General features: G+C 48.9%; 1 protein-coding gene and 1 non-coding gene across 7 annotated transcripts in view; one reads left to right on the forward strand and one right to left on the reverse strand.

Annotated features, from left to right (window-relative positions):
• Positions 1-17,743, reverse strand: part of LOC139050027 (uncharacterized) — a 73,962-nt gene that overhangs the window by 13,447 nt on the left and 42,772 nt on the right. For 4 of the 6 annotated variants that reach the window (XM_070526186.1, XM_070526177.1, XM_070526167.1 and 1 more), the window contains one exon: positions 13,037-13,135. The exons of the other annotated variants lie outside the window; for them this stretch is intronic. In XM_070526186.1, the coding sequence (XP_070382287.1) occupies positions 13,037-13,135 (99 nt within the window). The remainder of the gene's footprint in view (positions 1-13,036; positions 13,136-17,743) is intronic. 6 annotated transcript variants of the gene reach the window in all.
• Positions 10,117-10,188, forward strand: TRNAT-CGU (transfer RNA threonine (anticodon CGU)). Its single transcript has one exon. It is a non-coding gene; the product is annotated as a tRNA-Thr (tRNA).

The following is a 17,743-nucleotide window of genomic DNA, read 5'->3' on the forward strand; positions in this document are numbered from 1 at the left end:
GCTTTAAGCTCCGCAATACCAAAATGACGGTTGTATGGTTCATCCGGACGGCATATATGATTCAGTGCCTTAAGCAGCTAATTGTTTATATTTGAGGAATGATTTTGTGTAGTGTGTGGAGCTTGATACATGTTCGAAGTGTTCGCCCAGAGCGTTGGCCTGGTCCTCCAAGGTAGTCCCTTGGTCGTCCACCAAGGGCAAAGGGTGGATTTGTTGCCCCTTTAGCTTTCTTACGCCATTCCATGCTTTGAACTTTTGGGTGTAGGAAGTGATGCCCGTGAGAGACCCCTCCCAGCTAGCCCTGCTTGCCTGTCTCCGCGCGCGCCTTCCTTGCGATTTTGCCAGTTTAAATTTTATGAGGTTTTCTGCAGTCGGGGAGCGTCGCAGCAACCCCACGCTTTGTTTTGTTTCTTTCGTGCCAGTATGCACTGTTCATTCCACCAGGGAACCCGTCTTTTACATGAGAGTCCTTGTGTTTGTGGAATGAATTTTTCTGCTGTGTCGAGCATAAAACAAGTAAAATACGCTACTGCTTCATCTATGCTATAAGCGGTGATAACATGTCGTGATAAGTAAGTTGATTCCTTAATATGATTCAATTCCGTGGAGGCTAGTTTGCACCGGGGGGGGGGGGGGGGGGAGGGGGTTATGTGCAGCGCATTCATGTTGATGTATTAAATTTAACGTTACAGGCAAGTGGTCACTTCCATAGGAATTTTTGGTTATACGCCATTGCAAATCAGGGAAAATTGAAGCAGAGCCAATCGACAGGTCTATTGACGAATATGAATTTTGATGAATATTGAAATACCTTGGCTTTTTCTTGTTGAAGAGGCATGCACCGGAGTTTACAAGAAAATTTTCAATAAAACGGACCTCTCGCGTCCCATCGCGTGTCTCCCCACATGGTGTTGTGGGCATTAAAATCACCTACGAGTAGGTAAGGGTCCGGCAGCTGATCAATTAGGTTATAAAAATAGCTTTTTCGGAGATGATAATTTGGGGGTATGTATATGCAACATACTGTGATTAATTTATTAAAAAGAATTGCCCGAACTGACACTGCCTCAAGGGGCGTCTGAAGGGCGACATGATGACAAGCTACTGACTTGTCAACAACTATTGCTACACCGCCAGACGAGGCGTTCGCCTCGTTGCGGTCTTTACGATAGATTGTGTAGTGACGAAGAACATTTGTGTTCGTAGGTTTCAGATGTGTCTCTTGAACACACAGCAACCTTGGATTATGTTTGTGTAGGAGTTCTCTAATATCGTCAATGTAATGGAGAAGACCCCTAACATTCCATTGTAGCATACGTGTCTACAGTATGGTAAGTGTGTTGGGTGCTGTGTGTTTAAGAGATGAGGATTAGCTCACGGGCCCTTTGGAGGCGCCTAGCCGCGAGTTTTGTCTTTTTTGTAGTGGTCGAAAGGTGCTCGCCGCTCCTTAGGCGCTGGTGGCGCCGTCTTGCTGGTGGTTGTGTCCATCGCCTCTTGCGAGGCGCTGGACACCCGCTCTTCCAAGCGCTGTGTTTGACGTGAAGGTCTCGGCACGTTGGACGAGACCTTTGAGGCCACCTGTTCGGAGGTGGATGGTCCCTTCTGCTGGGGTGGCTGAGCAGCGCTAGCTGCAACCGCCGCGGGGGCAGATGGCGTAACTGCCGGCTCACTGTTTGTGTGTCGGACAGCCGCCAGAAGCCGTTGTGTCGCTGCCTCCTGACGGGTCACATCGGCAAAGGTGTTCTTGGGCATGTATGAAACCCGCCTACGGGTCTCCTTGAAAGATATATTGTCTTTGATTTTGATTGTGACAACTTCGTTTTCTTTTTTCCAGGATGGGCACGAACGCGAGTGCGTGGCGTGCTCCCCATCACAGTTTACACAGTGGAGAGAGTTCTCACAAGCTTCAGAGGTGTGTTCATGGGCACTGCATTTCGCACAGGGTGGGCGGCCTCGGCAGCTCTGCGAACTGTGACCGAAACGTTGGCATTTGAAACATCTGAGGAGATTTCGCACGTATGGCCTAACACGGAGCTTGATGTGCCCTGCCTCGATTGACTCGGGCAGGATACTTGAACCGAAGGTAATTATCAAGTGCTTGGTTTGGATTTATTTGCCATCTCACCTTATCTTAATTAGTTTAACATTGATCACATTCTGTTCACTGAAGCCCTCCAAGAGTTCCGCTTCAGTTAGCTCCAAAAGATAATCATCTGAAACTACGCCACGGGTTGTATTCATAGTACGGTGTGGCGTTACGATTACTTGGGTTTCCGCATATGACACTAGTTTTGGCAATTTCTCATACTGCTTCTGATCGCGGAGCTCCAAGAGGAGATCACCGTTTGCCATCCTCGACGCCTTATATCCTGGACCAAAAACTTCAGTTAACGACTTTGAAACAAGGAATGGCGAGACGGTTCGCACTGGTTTGCCTCGTTTTTCTGAGTTTACTACATGAAAACGAGGGAAGTGGTGGACTCTGCGCCCGAAAAACTGAAATACATCTTTGGTGCGCCCTCTTTTCTGAGGGCGATCAGGTAGTGGAGGGAAGAAAGTAGCCATGTGTAGACGTGCAGTTTTCGACAGCAACGCCAGCCACCCACCATGAAGTCTAACAAGGGGACGCTGCAGGGCCTGCAAAAACAGATAGCTCAAGGGTTTGCTGGTTGGGTGGAGTAGGCTTAACTACTTCCACCCCGGGGGCAGGAGTCAGAAGTGACAGCTCGCTGCGCGCGGGCTGGACACCTGGCGGTGGCCGCTGCGACGCTGCCCCCCGACGCAGCCGCATCAGCATAAGGTGTGCTGTGGAACCCTAAAGCGACCCTAAGGTAGCCTGGCCTGTTTGCTGGTTGGGTGGAGTAGGCTTAACTACGTCCACCCCGGGGGCAGGAGTCAGAAGTGACAGCTCGCTGCGCGCGGGCTGGGCACTTGGCGGTGGCCGCCGCCCCCAGACGCAGCCGCATCAGCATAAGGTGTGCTGTGGAAAGGTGAGCACCCCTTACGGGCTTCCTTAAACGAAATATTTTCTTTGACTTTTAAGGTTATTATTTCTTTTTCATTTTTCCAGTTCGGACAGGAACGTGAGTAGGCTGGGTGGTCATCACTGCAGTTCACACAGTAGGGTGTGCCACTACAGTTCTCAGAGGGGTGGCCCTGTACTTTACATTTTGCGCAGGTTATTTGACCACGACAGCTCTGCGCGCCATGGCCGAATCTTTGGCATTGGAAGCACCGTCTAGGGTTTGGGATATATAGTCAGACATTTAACCTAATGTATCCTGCTTCAATGATTTCCGGCAGAACGCTAGATGGAAATGTTAGGATAAGGTGTTCGGTGGGAATTTCTTTGGTGTCCCGTCTAATGATGATACGTTTTACATTGGTGACATTTTGGTCTTTCCACCTTTCCAGGAGTTCAGCTTCTAACAATTCTAGGAGGTCTACTTCTGATACGACTCCGCGTGAGCTATTCATTGATCGGTGTGGTGTGACAGAAATTGGTATGTTGCCAAACGTCATAAGACTGCCAAGCTTCTCGTACTGACATTTCTGAGGGATCTCAAGAAGGAGGTCTCCGCTAGCCATTTTCATCACTATATGACCTGGCCCTAAGGCTTCGATCAAAGATTTTGCAACTAGGAATGGGGAAATTAATCGGGCTTTTTTTTTTCGGAATTCTCACTGTGTACAACATCGAATTTCGGGTAGGTCTCTTTTGGTCGGTTGAAAGACGTGTTTAGTTCATCAGCGCGTCCCCTCTTTTTAGGGTGACGATCAAGTATGCGGGGAAGTGCTCGTCTCGGAAATGCTCGCCGACTACGGAAGGGGGGTGCCGAAGCCCCCCCTTGCCCCCCCCCCCCATACGCACACACCTAAAGTGTCATTGCCAGAGCTTCGTCACCCACATTATTTGAGGTTTCTTTTGAATTTCCTCTACCTTTTCACTTGAAGTTTTACTGGGGTTAAGAGCTTACTGCATCGTTGTTGGCGCGGACGTGCACGGCTTTTATTTCATAATTTCGCTTTATTTCTGGAAATCCTGACAATAGGAGGACACGCGCATTAGAAGCGCTAGCGGCGCCAGCCTGATCCGTTTTTTCTCACTTCAACATTGTTTTAAATTTCCACAGATACAACATATTTAAATATGCACACAGGACAAAGTTTATTATATTTTTTGCAAGAGATGGAGGTTGGCAGTGAAAAATTATTTCTAAAGGTATGGATAGCGCATGCCTAGAGAATGAATATATTGCTGCATGTTCACCACACTTCAAATTGTTTTGCGTGCTTTTTTTTGAACATGAAAGAAACCTATAGACTTCAGTCATCCCTTCGGCAGAGACGTTTATCAATGGCGCGTGAAATGCACGTGAATGTTGTTTGTCTCAGTATTGCTTCTCTTTCCAGTAAGCAATGCTAACGACTCTTGAAATAAAAACATTTCTAACAAATTACAACATTCATTTGGGATGGAAACCTCGTCACTTGCACGCAAAGGTCATAAATATATACGGGGTGTCTCAACTGTCATGCACGAAGATTTAAAAAAAGAGCACTGCGTTACTCGAAGAAAACCTAGTGCATGCTGTTTCCGCTACAATGGAGTAGCTGCCAGTAATTTTTTCGTTACTGAGATTTAGTATTGTAATCAATTATCTAACTCCAGACGCACTATCCTAATTATCAAAGTGTCAATGAGGCATTTGAAGGCACAGCCAAGGGACACCTAACTGCGGTATTTTTAGCGAAGCACTAATTGCGTACTAATTTTTTACGATTAATAAATAAGCCCTGATGAAATATGAAGAATACCACGTGACTGCGCTCTCACCCACACCATAAAGCAGCGCCCTCAATCATGCTCCCTCTGAGTTAACAAGGACGAAAGAAAAGAAATAAAGAATAACATCGTGATCGAGCTAGTGTCTTATCTGCTGCGCCCCGGCCGAAGTAACACGTCGCGTTTGGTGTTGCATGGAAACAAACTGTGATATCTGTTGTCTTAGCGTATATAAAGTGCACAGATGTTTTTTTTTTGTTGTTACGAAAACTATCACCCAAATAGCGAATTGATAACGTGAGTGCAAAGATTTAAAGGTGCCTTTTATTTCGTCCGAGTCGCAATGTCTTTCTTTCATGAGCAGAAGGAAAACATGATCCTTGCCTTAGGAGCTGCACATGGCAACAAGAGGAAGGCCTCAAATGCACACATATCACTCGTGGAAGTGTGGTGGTAGACCAAATGCAGTGACTATCATCAGAAATTATGAAAACCTGAGACAAACCGGCAGCTTCATGAAACAGCGGCGGAGGACTCCTTCTTTTAGTCCTAGTCTATGCAAGGATGTTCTAGCATCTTTGGCCTCAAACCCTCATGCTCGCGTACGGGGTGTGGCCGCCAAGGTACCAATTCCCAAGTCATCAGTTTGGAGTATTTAAATGATGGCCTTTCGCCCGTACCAATTCTTAGAAGATAGGGACCTGTAGAATTTTCTAGATTTCTCGAATTGGGCCCTCACAAAAGCCGATGAGTCACCGGACTTTTTGAGCAACAACATGTGCACAGATGAAGCCAATTTTCGCAGAAGCGATTAGGTAAATTTTCATAATGTACACTATCGGAGGGACTCCAATCCACACTGGGTAAAGCGCACTCGTCACAAGTACCAGTGGTCGCTCAATGTGTGGTTAGGAATTTACGCCGGTGCTATAATCGGTCCCATCTTCGATCACACACTGATTGGACAGCGTTAGGTGAACGAAATCCTTGAAGGAGTGGTGGATGAGTTTCTCAGCGAAGTCCCGCTGTCACGCCTTTCACTTCTGAGGTATCAGCAAGATGGGGCACCCGCACACAGCAGCAGCTGAGCACGAAACTGGCTGGATGCGACTTTTCATGCGCTATAGATTGGAAGGCACGGGCCTGTAAATTCGGCCCCGTTATCAAGGGGCTTTTGTTATCAATGTGATCAGTCGGCCTTGAGAGACGGATAATAAGTGTGACGTAGAAATGAGGCGAAGGAATAGCTACGAAGCCGCGGAACCTGCTGTTGGTGCTCTTTCCGTACCATTATCAAGGTGAAGCGCTGTATCTTCGGGTTTGCTACAGGCAATGCAGTTGCTTTCAATCAGCTTAATTGAGGGCGCTGCTTTAGGATGCGGGTCGGAGCACACTCACATGGTATTTGCATACTTCGTCAGGTTTCTTTGCCAGTCTGAAAAAATTGTACGCAATTACTACGTCGCTGAAAACACCGCTGTTAGATGTCATTGTGGGTGCCTACATATGCCTTATTGACATTTTGAAAACTAGGAGAGTACTTCTAGAGTTAGATAATTCATTTTAATTACCGATTTATATCTCAGTAACGAAAAAACTACTGGCGGCTACTCCACTGCACTGGAAACAATATTTACTAGGGTTTCTTCGAGTAACTCAGCTGCTCTTTTTTTATGTCTTGATGCGCGATAGTTGGGGAACACTGTATAATTCATTCAATAACCGAAATGAGGCCAAGGCGGATTCACTCGTAATCAGACTCAACAGCAGTCATGTGCAGCAGTGCTTATACTCGGACTCACAGAAAAAGGGGGAAAAAAAAGAGAGAGAGACTGCAATGTCGCCGGAAAGGCGACGCAGTATTAATGACAGCCATGTATGTGACAAGTATGCGAAGGAAGATTACACCACCGAGAGGACTCAGGCTGTGAAATGAAACTGCCTCCTACTATGAGGTCTTGTATAAACTCATATAACGGCGTCACTTCAGCGTTCAAATCTTCGAGGTCACACGAAGTTCCTCCAAATACAATTATATATACATATATATATATATATATATATATATATATATATATATATATATGGGGTTCGGAAAACTGGTTGGGCCTCAGCCCCCCCCCCCCCCCCCCCCCGGAAAAATGAAAACTCACCGCCTATGGGTGCTCCCATAGTAGTACAGTTCTTTTCGGCAGCAATGGCGGCCACCCACCACGGAGCCCAACTAGGGGACGCTGCAGCACTTAACGGGTAAGGCTGCAGGCGCCAACCGTACATTGCCACTGTAACCTAATATATTATACCCAAGGAAGGGCACAAACATAAGGTTAACCCAAGCCGCATCAAAAAAAAAATAGGAAGTGACGGAAGAGATGATATTACAGTAAACGAAAGAATATAGGAAAGAAAAAGATCGAAGAGGGGGTCAGGAAAAGACGACTGCCGATTTCCTCCAGGTGCGCCAGTCTGGAGGTGCAGTTTACGTGAAGCAGACGCCAAAGAGGTGTATTGCCTCCGCCGGGGGGCCTTAACGGTCCGAACACCCGGCATTGGCTCAACCCCCAGGGTCCCCCTTTCCCCAGACACGGCGAAGCCACGCACGGTTACACGCGGGAGGCTCCAATCCTCGTGTGCTCGCGTACGTGGTGTCGCAACACATCAAACAGCTGCTGACGCAGACGCCCCTGCGGGGGGCGACCTTTGGCGAACACTTGCATCGTATAAAGACTGTGCTGGAAGCACTGCGCGCCGCTCATCTCACACTGAAGCCAGAAAAATGCCACTTCGGCTATAAACTAAATTTTCTCGGTAAAGTTGTGAGCGCGGATGGCGTTCGACCTGACCCTGACAAAACGACTGCCGTAGCCTCGTTTCCTGTTCCCCGTGACAAGAAAGCAGCCCGTCGCGTTCTGGGGCTCTGCGCGTACTATCGCCGCTTCATCGCCAATTTTTCTAGGATTGCCGAACCTCTGACTCGCCTCACAGGAGAAGATATACCATTTGTGTGGAATGAAGAGAAGGACGCGGCTTTCAAAGAGCTACGGGAGCATTTGCAGACAGCACCATTTCTTGCTCACTTTGACGAGGACGCTGATACTGAAGTGCATACCGACGTCAGCAACGTGGGTCTTGGCGTCATCCTGGTCCAACACCAAGAGGGCACTGAACGCGTGATAGCTTACGCCAGCCGTACTCTTACACCCGCAGAGGTAAACTACTCCACCGCGGAGAAAGAGTGCCTCGCTGTAGTATGGGCCACCATGAAGTTCCGGCCTTACCTCTACGGTCACTCCTTCAAAGTAGTGACCGATGATCACTCATTGTGCTGGTTGACAGACATACCTCTGGGCGACTCGCACGATAGAGCCTTCGTCTGCAAGAATTCGATCTTACCATCCTATACAAATAAGGCCGCAAGCACGAAGATGCTAATTCGTTGTCACGTGCACCCATAGAAGTTTGTGAACCCGACGCCGAGGACGGCAGCAGATTCCTTGGGGCCCTCACCGCAACGTACTTAATCGTACGACAGCGCGAGGACGCCGAAATCCGCGCAATCAGCGGAAATCTCGAAAGACGCCACTCTCCCAAACCACAATGCCTTACTCGCATTCTCTTGTCCTTCTGCCGCCAAATTGGTGTCTTGTATAAGAAAAAAACTCGAACAGCCTACCTTCTCGTCTTAACTACTGACATGCGCCGACGACATTCTCCTTGCCTGCCACCACCATCACACATCTGGTCACTTGGGTTCCTCACGCACTCTCGCCAGAGTTAGACAGGCGTACTACTGTCCCAAACTTTCTACATCTGTAAAGCGCTACGTCAAAAAGTTGTGAATGTCCACGCCGCAAATCTCCGCCACTGAAGCACGCGGGGATGCTACAACCGATCGCACCACCTAGGGCACCATTCTATCAACTAGGAATGGACTTACTCGGGCCTTTTCCATTGTGATCCGCCGGGAACAAGTGGATCGTAGTAGCCACACACTACTTAACGAGATAAGCCGAGACAAGGGCTCTACAAATCGTCACGGCTGCTGATGTTGCCCAGTTTTTATAGACTAGACCGTTCTTCGACATGGCGCCCCGTCGTGCGTGATCACTGACAGGGGTTCAGCTTTCACGGCGCAGCTGATTGACGACGTATTCAGGCTAAGCTACACAAGCCTTCGCAAGACCACCGCATATCATCTGCAAACCAATGGGTTGACCGAACGGTTTAACAAAACCATCTCCGACATGTTAGCCATGTACGCAGACGTACAGCACAAGACGAGGGATCAGGTTCTACCGCACGTAACACTTGCGAACAACACAGCCATCCAGGAAACAACGCAATTCATGCCGTTCCGTCTTGTCTACGGACGTGAAGTTCAGACCATGCTGGATGCGATGCTTCAACATGATTACGACGCGTCGCTCACCCCTGACGCTGAGCAGTTTACGCAGTGCGCCGAAGCTCGCCAACTGGCAGTGGCGTAGCAACAGGGGGTACCGGGGGGCCGTGGGCCCCGGATGCACGGGGCCAGTAGGGGGGTGGGGGGGTTGTCATATACGTCTGAAGACACCCGAAAATTGTCGATATCCTCGCCTTCCTCGACTACACCCGGGGGGGGGGGGGTGACAGAAGAGATAAGGGCCCCGGGTGCCAGACCACCTAGCTACGCTACTGCCAACTGGCACATCTACACATCACGAAACAGCAGAGTGCAGATGCACGTCGCTACTATCTTCGCCATCGCCAAGTCGAATACCACCCGTGTGATCAAGTTTGTGTGCGGACGCCGGTTCGCCACCAAGGGTTGTCAGAGAAGCTGCTCAGTCGCTACTTTGGACCCGACAAAGTCCTGTGCCGCGTTAGTGACGTGAACTATGAGGTTCTCTCGGATAGTGCCATATCGCCGTAGCGTCGAAAGCACCACTCGGAGATTGTCCGCGTTGTACGAATCAAGCATTATTTCACGCGCTAGTGTGACAACGTCTCAACTTTCTTACTTTCTTTCTACCCTCCCTCCTGTGCATACTCTTTGTTCGTTCCCCCTTTTCTCTTTACCTGCGTACACTTGCACGGGCATCGGGACGATTTCTTTCTTTTTTTTTTTTGAGAGGGGCAAAACGGCACCAGGTCACCAAGTGCGGCGAGCGCGAGCCAGCATTCAGGCAATGAAATATGTTTTTGGTTCGGCCACCTTCTCGGCAAGTGCTCATCTCTGCCGGTGCAGTACTTCTATATATGGTTTGAGCAGCGGTGGTGCTGGCTAAAACTTCCAGGTTGGTTCTTCTAGTAGTAAAACAAATACCCAAAAAAGTGGATGGAAAAGCGGCGCCGCGGTAGCTCAATTGGTAGAGCATCGCACGCGTAATGCGAAGACGTGGGATCGTTCCCCACCTGCGGCAAGTTGTTTTTTCATCCACTTTCATCTCCATTAATTTATCGTTTATTTAATTCAATTAGTAAGTACAAGTAACTTCCCCTATGTTGTCCTTGGTGTCATTGTTTGTTGGCTTTATATATATATATATATATCGCACGGCTAAAGCACAAAAAGCACCTTTTCTGAGTATTGAAGGCAAGCCGCTGTCGAAAAATTCCACTTCAATTAATGCATGGATGCTATGAGCGTCCCCTTTGGAATGAGCTGGCAGGTTGCGTCACCAACGATCCAACCGGCATGCGTCCTCTGTGAGCAACTGCGCAATTGAAGTTTGCCGGCTCTGGCGCGCGGTGGGAGCGCTGTGGCCTATCTGTGGTTTGGCATCGAAAGGAACCAGCGATTCGTCTCTCTTCCCCCAGATCGATGCATCCCAACAATATAAAGGTTAACTTTGGGTCACAACACATGGCCCCTTAGTCGGCCTGACAGCTCAGTTTGGTAGAGTTACATTTTAAGAGTTAGCCGATAGCGATTAGTTTCTTGAGACGTACAGGCCTCGCGGGGGTCATCGCACCTGGTATATATGTTGGCATAGTGCTGTTTGCAACAGTGGCGTAGCCAGGAATATTTTTCTGGGGGGTATCGCACCCGACCGAGGTTAGGGTGGCTACCGAGGGACAGTGTACTACGCGGAGGAGAAAGGGGGGAGGCGGTTGTTTTCGCACGTCGGTTTATGTCAGGTATCCCGCGCCTGTGGCAATTGCATATGGCAGCTACTTCAAGGAAGCGTATTGGAGAAATCATTTCTCTTCAAGTGGTCACATTTGCCTGTTTCCCCGCTCGTTTCATGACTATGTATACTGAGCGGAGCACCTATGTTGCGCTGTTTTGAACGCTGCTTCCGGATTAGGTTCTTTGAATGGGGCCCAATTGGTTTCATTTGGACATCATTGGATGCCCACTTGGTTCCGAGTGTAGAAAAAGACTTAAAGGGAAGCTGAAGAGTCTGTCGAATTCAATAAGACGCTCATATACGGATGCGGGAACCTTATAAACCATGTAGGTCAAATTTGGGTTTTTGTTTTCAAATAGGAGCGACGTAATCGTCGGTTGAAATTGCGCTGTAGCTCCGCCCCCCGTCGAATGCCGCGCGCTGCTGCTGACGCTGACGATGCGAGCGGAGACTGGAAACCGCGGTGTTGTGACGTCAACTTTAGTGTTTTGCTCCTTCGCAGCCTGCGCGACCCTGCCTGACCGTGCTTGTTTCTGCGTGCGTGCCGTCGTAATCTGCTTCGATCGACCCTGCATTTCTTTGTTGGTGCGTCTGTGTGTATGTAGAGTGGTGGTCAACGTGCGCAGCATCAACTGATGTGGTGGGCCGATCATGCCGTCTTTCTGCGCAGCCTACGGTTGCACGAACACCAGCGGCCGCGACGATGTTGTCTTCCATTGCTTCCCACAAGACAAGAAGCTTTTAAGGAAGTGGGAGGCTGCTGTAAAGCGAAAGAATTTCAAGCCCTCAAGAACAAAACTGCTGTGCTCCAACCACTTCCGTGACGACGATTATCACCAGAATTTCCACTAGCAGGCTTTCTAAACGCAGCGCGAAAAGATCGGAGCAACGAAAACAAAGACGGCTCGAGTGCGGGCTTACTGATGATAACTGGTGTTGGAAGGCCTTATGAATACACGAACTCGCCCAAACCTGGATTTTGATTTACTGCGAGCTCCTTCATATTAGCACGCTGAACGGAAGGTGCATGTTTATTTCCCGCCCTCGACGCAGGTTTCGTCGCAAAGCGCCGCGAATTTTCTATTTGCACGTGTGTTGTAAAACAGCCTGCATGCAGCTATAGCATAACGCAGTGCAAATGTAGAGTTTGCATGTGCTGGAAAGCCGGTGCACGCCAGGACGCTACGCTCCCCCCGTCTCTCGCGCACAGCGAGAAACCGACCGTCTCACGTAGCCGACGGAATTCGCCGCCTTTACGACTTCGGTTACGAGTACAGATGAAGGTAACTACACGTACTGCATGAACCGGGAAGCTTTTCACGCGTTTGAACCGTCTTTGTAGGTTGCCGACAGCTTTGGACAGCGCACAAATGCCGACGATCGCATCCCTGCTTACGTTCCACGAGGAGGCATGCAGGAACACAACACTGCAGTTGTTTGACCGGAAACGAGCTCACTAGATCGGCGAAAGATCGGCGAGATCACTAGATCGCTTTGCAAAAAACATGCTCACCAAAGAGCATTTCCAACACGAGGAGATCCCAAGACTTCGCTTTCGTTCTCGTCGAAAGCACTGCTCGCACCAGCATCGTTTGCTTCTTCGAGAGGCCGGCTCTTTGCAATCGGCTCGTACATGTAGGGAGCAACGCCGAACTCTTCAGAAAAACGCAGTCTCTCTAAATTTTCTATTGCCTCTTAATTTTCCATTACGGCACCAAACTACCTGGCACCGCGCTTCATGTGGAGCGGCAGCGGTCGGTCGCTAAAGTTGACGTCACAGGTCGCCCGACCAATCACAGGCGGAAACGAGACGCGTGAGCTGGGCGTGTCCGCTGCTGCACTTTTCGTCGAAATAAAATATATTTGCGCTTTCTTTCGCTCAATTTCGATACGATATTCGAATTCGGAGGGTTGAAAACCATTATGTACACATGTTCACTCATTCTTTCTGGAAAACCTTTCAGCTTCCCTTTAAGAAAGGGCGGAACAATTGGTTCAGTAATTTACCTCAGTAGTTGCTAAGGAAGATAACCATATATTCGTTTTGTTTTTTTCTATGCACCATCGTTTAATCACTGTGGTTTCGCTACAAGCGATCTTATCCGAGTGCTAAGCTATGAAACGAAAATTACGTCACTTTAGAAAATCCGATGCAAGTCCCGTTGGTGATGATGCTTATGTTGTAGCACCCGCGTCCGGAACGTGGAGGGTGGTCCTTGAAGGCTGCCGAAAGGGGCTGCATTAAGAAGGACGCATGACATCACAAGAGGCGCCTGTACAAACAATTAGGCAGTCGACCAGTGTTATCAACAAGGAAAGGGCGTGTTTTCTTAAAGAACGTACGCTCTAGTAGTGCCGGTAAAATTCAAGCATGCATCGCTTATATTCACCGACGCATATCATGCGTTCTGTTCCTCTTCAAAATATGGTGCCCCTTCACGCAGTAATTGTTTTAAAGGCTTCTTGAACAATAAGTCTGGATATTCTGAACAATTAAGCGCGCAGCGCCGACCACCACGTCATATTGGACGAATATTACTGCTCAGTAAGTGCAATGCGGGTAACCGCGTGTTTCAAAGCCTGCGCTCTTGATCGACCGGTGACGCCATCTTTGGTGCCGCGATGTCATAGCGGAAGCTCGCGGCCATTGGTTTCGAGAAACTGCGCCAAAACTGGCGGTGCCTACGCTTAAGACGGCGGAGGCTATAACCACCAGCTGGGCTGTTGGCGGGCGTTTGAAGGGAGGAGAGCTCGGATGTACTACAGTGCCGCTACAGCCTTCCGCTACCCGCCGTCTTCCGATTGCCAGACCAATAACGCCCACCACTTGGTCCAGGCCACTACCTTCATCAAATATGACGACTGGATCCGCCAGGCTGGCGACTCGGCTCGCCGTGGGCTGCTACACTCGGCCTTCGCCGCTGGCTCTCAAATAGGCCGAATGCTCATATACTTTGCTCACTCATTATTTGAGAACCCGTAACTCTGTGCTTGAAAATTCAGTAATAAACTGCTCTGCCCCGCGCCTTTGTTATCGCATATTCCGCCGGCATTCGGAGATGTGCAAGTAATGGAAGAGTATGCACTCCGGCGCGGTGCTCTGTTCCGGCGTTCCGTCTCCACCGGCGTATCGACAGCCTCCGTTCGGTGTCGCCTTCGGAGAGCACGTGAGCTGTTTCTTACATCCTGTGCGCTCTGAACGACGCGTTCAGCAAAATATTTGGCCGAGGTGATCACGTCACCGGACGCTCTACAAGCTGCGCTTGTCCACTCAACATGTCCAAGCCTGCAAGAGGTCATATAAGAATCCTTGAAGCAATTTATTTAAAGCAGCTCGTGGCATATACATTATATGGTTTACAAGCATCACGGTTAAAACTCTACGCATCGCGCCGTCACCGAGTGCGGAGAGTTACTGCGATGTGTAGCAGACCCGTGTCAAGCGCCATGGCACGAAGCAAGCCAAGATGACAGAACGCGTCCTCCGTGCGACGTGAGCCGCCACCGTCATGCCAGGAGCTTGCACTTCCGTTTCAAAATTCACACGCGCTCTCCGGCCGTTATCTCTCGCGTGAAACGTATCGAAGAATAAAGAAAAGGAAACGTCCGCGCACCCTGTCGTACACGGCTCTACCGTAGGAAGGGCCGGCCAGCCGCGCTGGCAGTCACCGTGCCGCGGCCGACAGCATGCATCCACATGTTTCTCGTTGGACCAGGGCTGTCAGCGACGGGAGCCGACAGACGTACAGACCCGGAATAGGGCGGCTGGTGCTGATGTACGGCGGCGGAGCACGAGGGTTTGTAACAGTGAGTGCAGGTGCGTCGTGTTATATACGCCCTGCTAGGTGAAGGCTGGAACAGGGTTTTCCAGCGGTCGAGCAGGAGTGAAGAACCTGCCACCCGAGACCGGATGAACGTGCACACAGTGAGGACGCCCACGCGCAGAACAGGGAGAGCGAACACTTGCGTCGGAGCGCGGGCTCGCGCGATCGGCGGGAAATGCAGTTCGGCGCTCGTGTTCGACTCCTGGAAACCATTGCAACGTATTTGAAGAAATAATAATAATAAACAACAAATAATACATAAATAAATAAGCAACCGAGGCCATTTGTAGAGCTGTATATGAGTATTAAATGCGCTTCTTCTCTATCGCAACACCACACAAGCGATGCACGGTACTCTAATGTTACTTTCTACACAATCTTCAAAGTTACTTGCAAAAAAATTCGTGAGGAGCCTGTTACAGAAACTGCATTTCATCATCTGGATAGCCGGGCACACTATGTATTACATTCGCGAAAATATTAATCAGCTAATATTATAGTTAATCAACTTTTCACCCTTTCTTTCTCTCTCTCTCTCGCGCGCCAGAGACAGTGATTCATCAGAAGGCCGACTTAAAAATTTCGCCGAAGATTACGATACTCCCTTATGCGAAATTTGAGCGCAGCTCTACACGTGTTTTCATTTCGCGATATATTGAGGCAAATAATTTGAGAGAGACATGTAGCAGAGTCGGCGATAGTCGAAAATCTGATCTGCGGGTCATGCGCGTCGGCTTTTATACATGACTCGTCGAAGATTCCACTACAATCGCTGGTGGGGCGTGGCTTCCAGAAAGTACGACACAATTCGCGTCGCGCACACAGTCGGATTACAAAACAATCTCAAACCATAACAATCGAAACAAGCGCGAACCAGACCAAGCCAAGCGAACCAAACAAGCGCGAGCGAGCCGACGCGAGCAGAGGATAGTACGAAACGAGCGGTCCGGCTGAGAACAGTTACGAGTGCGCATCGAGTGGTTGGGCGGGTCCGCATGACACCAGTTTCCCGTGTGCACGTCACTGATGGGAGCGCTCTCATTGGTCTCGACAGTTCGCGGCTCGCTTCTTTCATATCCCGCTGCGCGTTCGCTGTTTCATCTTTCGTTGTACTGGTTCGCTTGTTGGCTTACTAGTTGTACTGGCTTTTCGGCGCGTTAATACATATAGGAGAACAACAGTCCGAGGGCTTCCGCCTCGGACTGTTGCGAAAATCGCACTCGTTGGTGAAATTCTGCAATAGGGACTGGCTATAGGTTAACTTTGGCCGTCTAGTTAATACTTTGTTGCCAGCTGAAATAATCCATAATTTGTCAGTACTTAATGGTACCTTCCTTGCCACTATATAAGTATGTGTATCTATGTAGCTCTCTATGTAACATATGGTAAACATACAAAAGGGCTCTAGCTTAGGATAAATAACTAAATGCTATAGTCTTCACTACAAAACTTATTAAATTGACTGAGAGCCATGTACACAATAAAACGTTTTGCACCATATTAAGGGTGCTTTGTTTGTCACATTGTCACTATTACGTAGTAAAATAGACGAGGACAAATTAGGTTTTCGCTATTGGCGACTTTTTGCGGCAAGTGAGCATGCTACAGGAAATATGAAAACTCTATAAAATAAACTTTGATAGCATGTCGAACTGTCCAACCCTTGTGTCAGATATATCGGTGCGCAAACGTTTTTTACAGCCTTAAGAATAAGGGCCAAACATCCGTGGGACAAACAGGCACCCTTAGGGGAGCAATATTGTGTGATAATATATATACGGTCGTCTGAAGCATGCTTTTAGATGTTGATAAGAATTTCTGAGTTATCTTGTGACTTTGCCTGGAAGATTATCGCTAATAGAGAGACCCTGACACGTTCTTTGTTTCGTCCTCACCAAATGTCCTCACAGCATACACTTTTCTTACAAAACACAGCAGAACACGTTCATCATAAGGCGCGGCATGGTTACGTACACTGAGACATGACGTCACGCAGTCAGCCTACAAAAGCCAACATTACGTGAAGCCATTCCCTTCGCTTTAATACACTAGCATTAGGAGCGTCAAAGTGAAAAAAGAAGGTATGCGAAGTGTGGGATGTCGGTCACGTAGTTAGCGATTATAATATGTATAATATGTATTGATGTACGAGGGAGAATCGGAATGTCTTTGCCCAGTGGTGTACCTACTCTTTCTCGAGTGAGGGGGGGGGGTGGCAAATCGCAAACGAACTGACCTCTCTCTCTATCATATTATATATATATATATCGACTTACTATTACAAAATGCCGCAGCTTCGCCTGAGAGGCGATTGCGAGCAGATTGCGAATTCGTGAACAGCCATAATAAGTAAGGACAGCAGTTTTATCCGCCGTATAAAGTTGTAAACACTCGCTTACTGAAAATTAACAAGCATGGTGTCAACGCGCACAGGCAAACATGCACACATCACACTCGAAGACTGCGGACACTCGCTGTGAAAACGCTAGCGTGAGGAAGCGCAGCAGCAGTAGCGAGCGAAGTGACCCTCGTGGTGTCTATCGCTTCAACGTAAACTGAGTGGCGAGAACACAGCACACGCAAAGCTACGAGCCGTCGGCCCACCTAGATTCTGTCCCCAAAGCTGATTGCTTTCAAGGCAAAGCCCGCGCAAGCACGCGTGTGCGCGCCATACGCAGTTGCTGCCGAAGTACAACGCTCCTCCCCCCCTATGGATTCCCTTCCCCCCATTTCCTTGCGCGCGACGGAAGATAGCGCGCTTCCTTCCCGCTTTCCATTTTTGCGCATGCGAGCTTGAGCCGCGATCGTCGGTTCAGCCTCGCACACATTCACTAGCACATACAGCATACGGAGCGCGGCAACGGTGTTATCGCCCTTGGACGTTATACGGAACACCATGGCGACGACGACAGCAACAATCCGCCTGGAGTGTCCACATAATTGCTATCAGAATAATAAGTGAACGAGGCTGGAAATGCTCCTGTGAGTTATATTTATATTTAACAGACATAGACCTATTT

Source organism: Dermacentor albipictus, chromosome 1 (assembly GCF_038994185.2).
Source record: "Dermacentor albipictus isolate Rhodes 1998 colony chromosome 1, USDA_Dalb.pri_finalv2, whole genome shotgun sequence".
Classification (NCBI taxonomy): Eukaryota; Metazoa; Arthropoda; class Arachnida; order Ixodida; family Ixodidae; genus Dermacentor; species Dermacentor albipictus.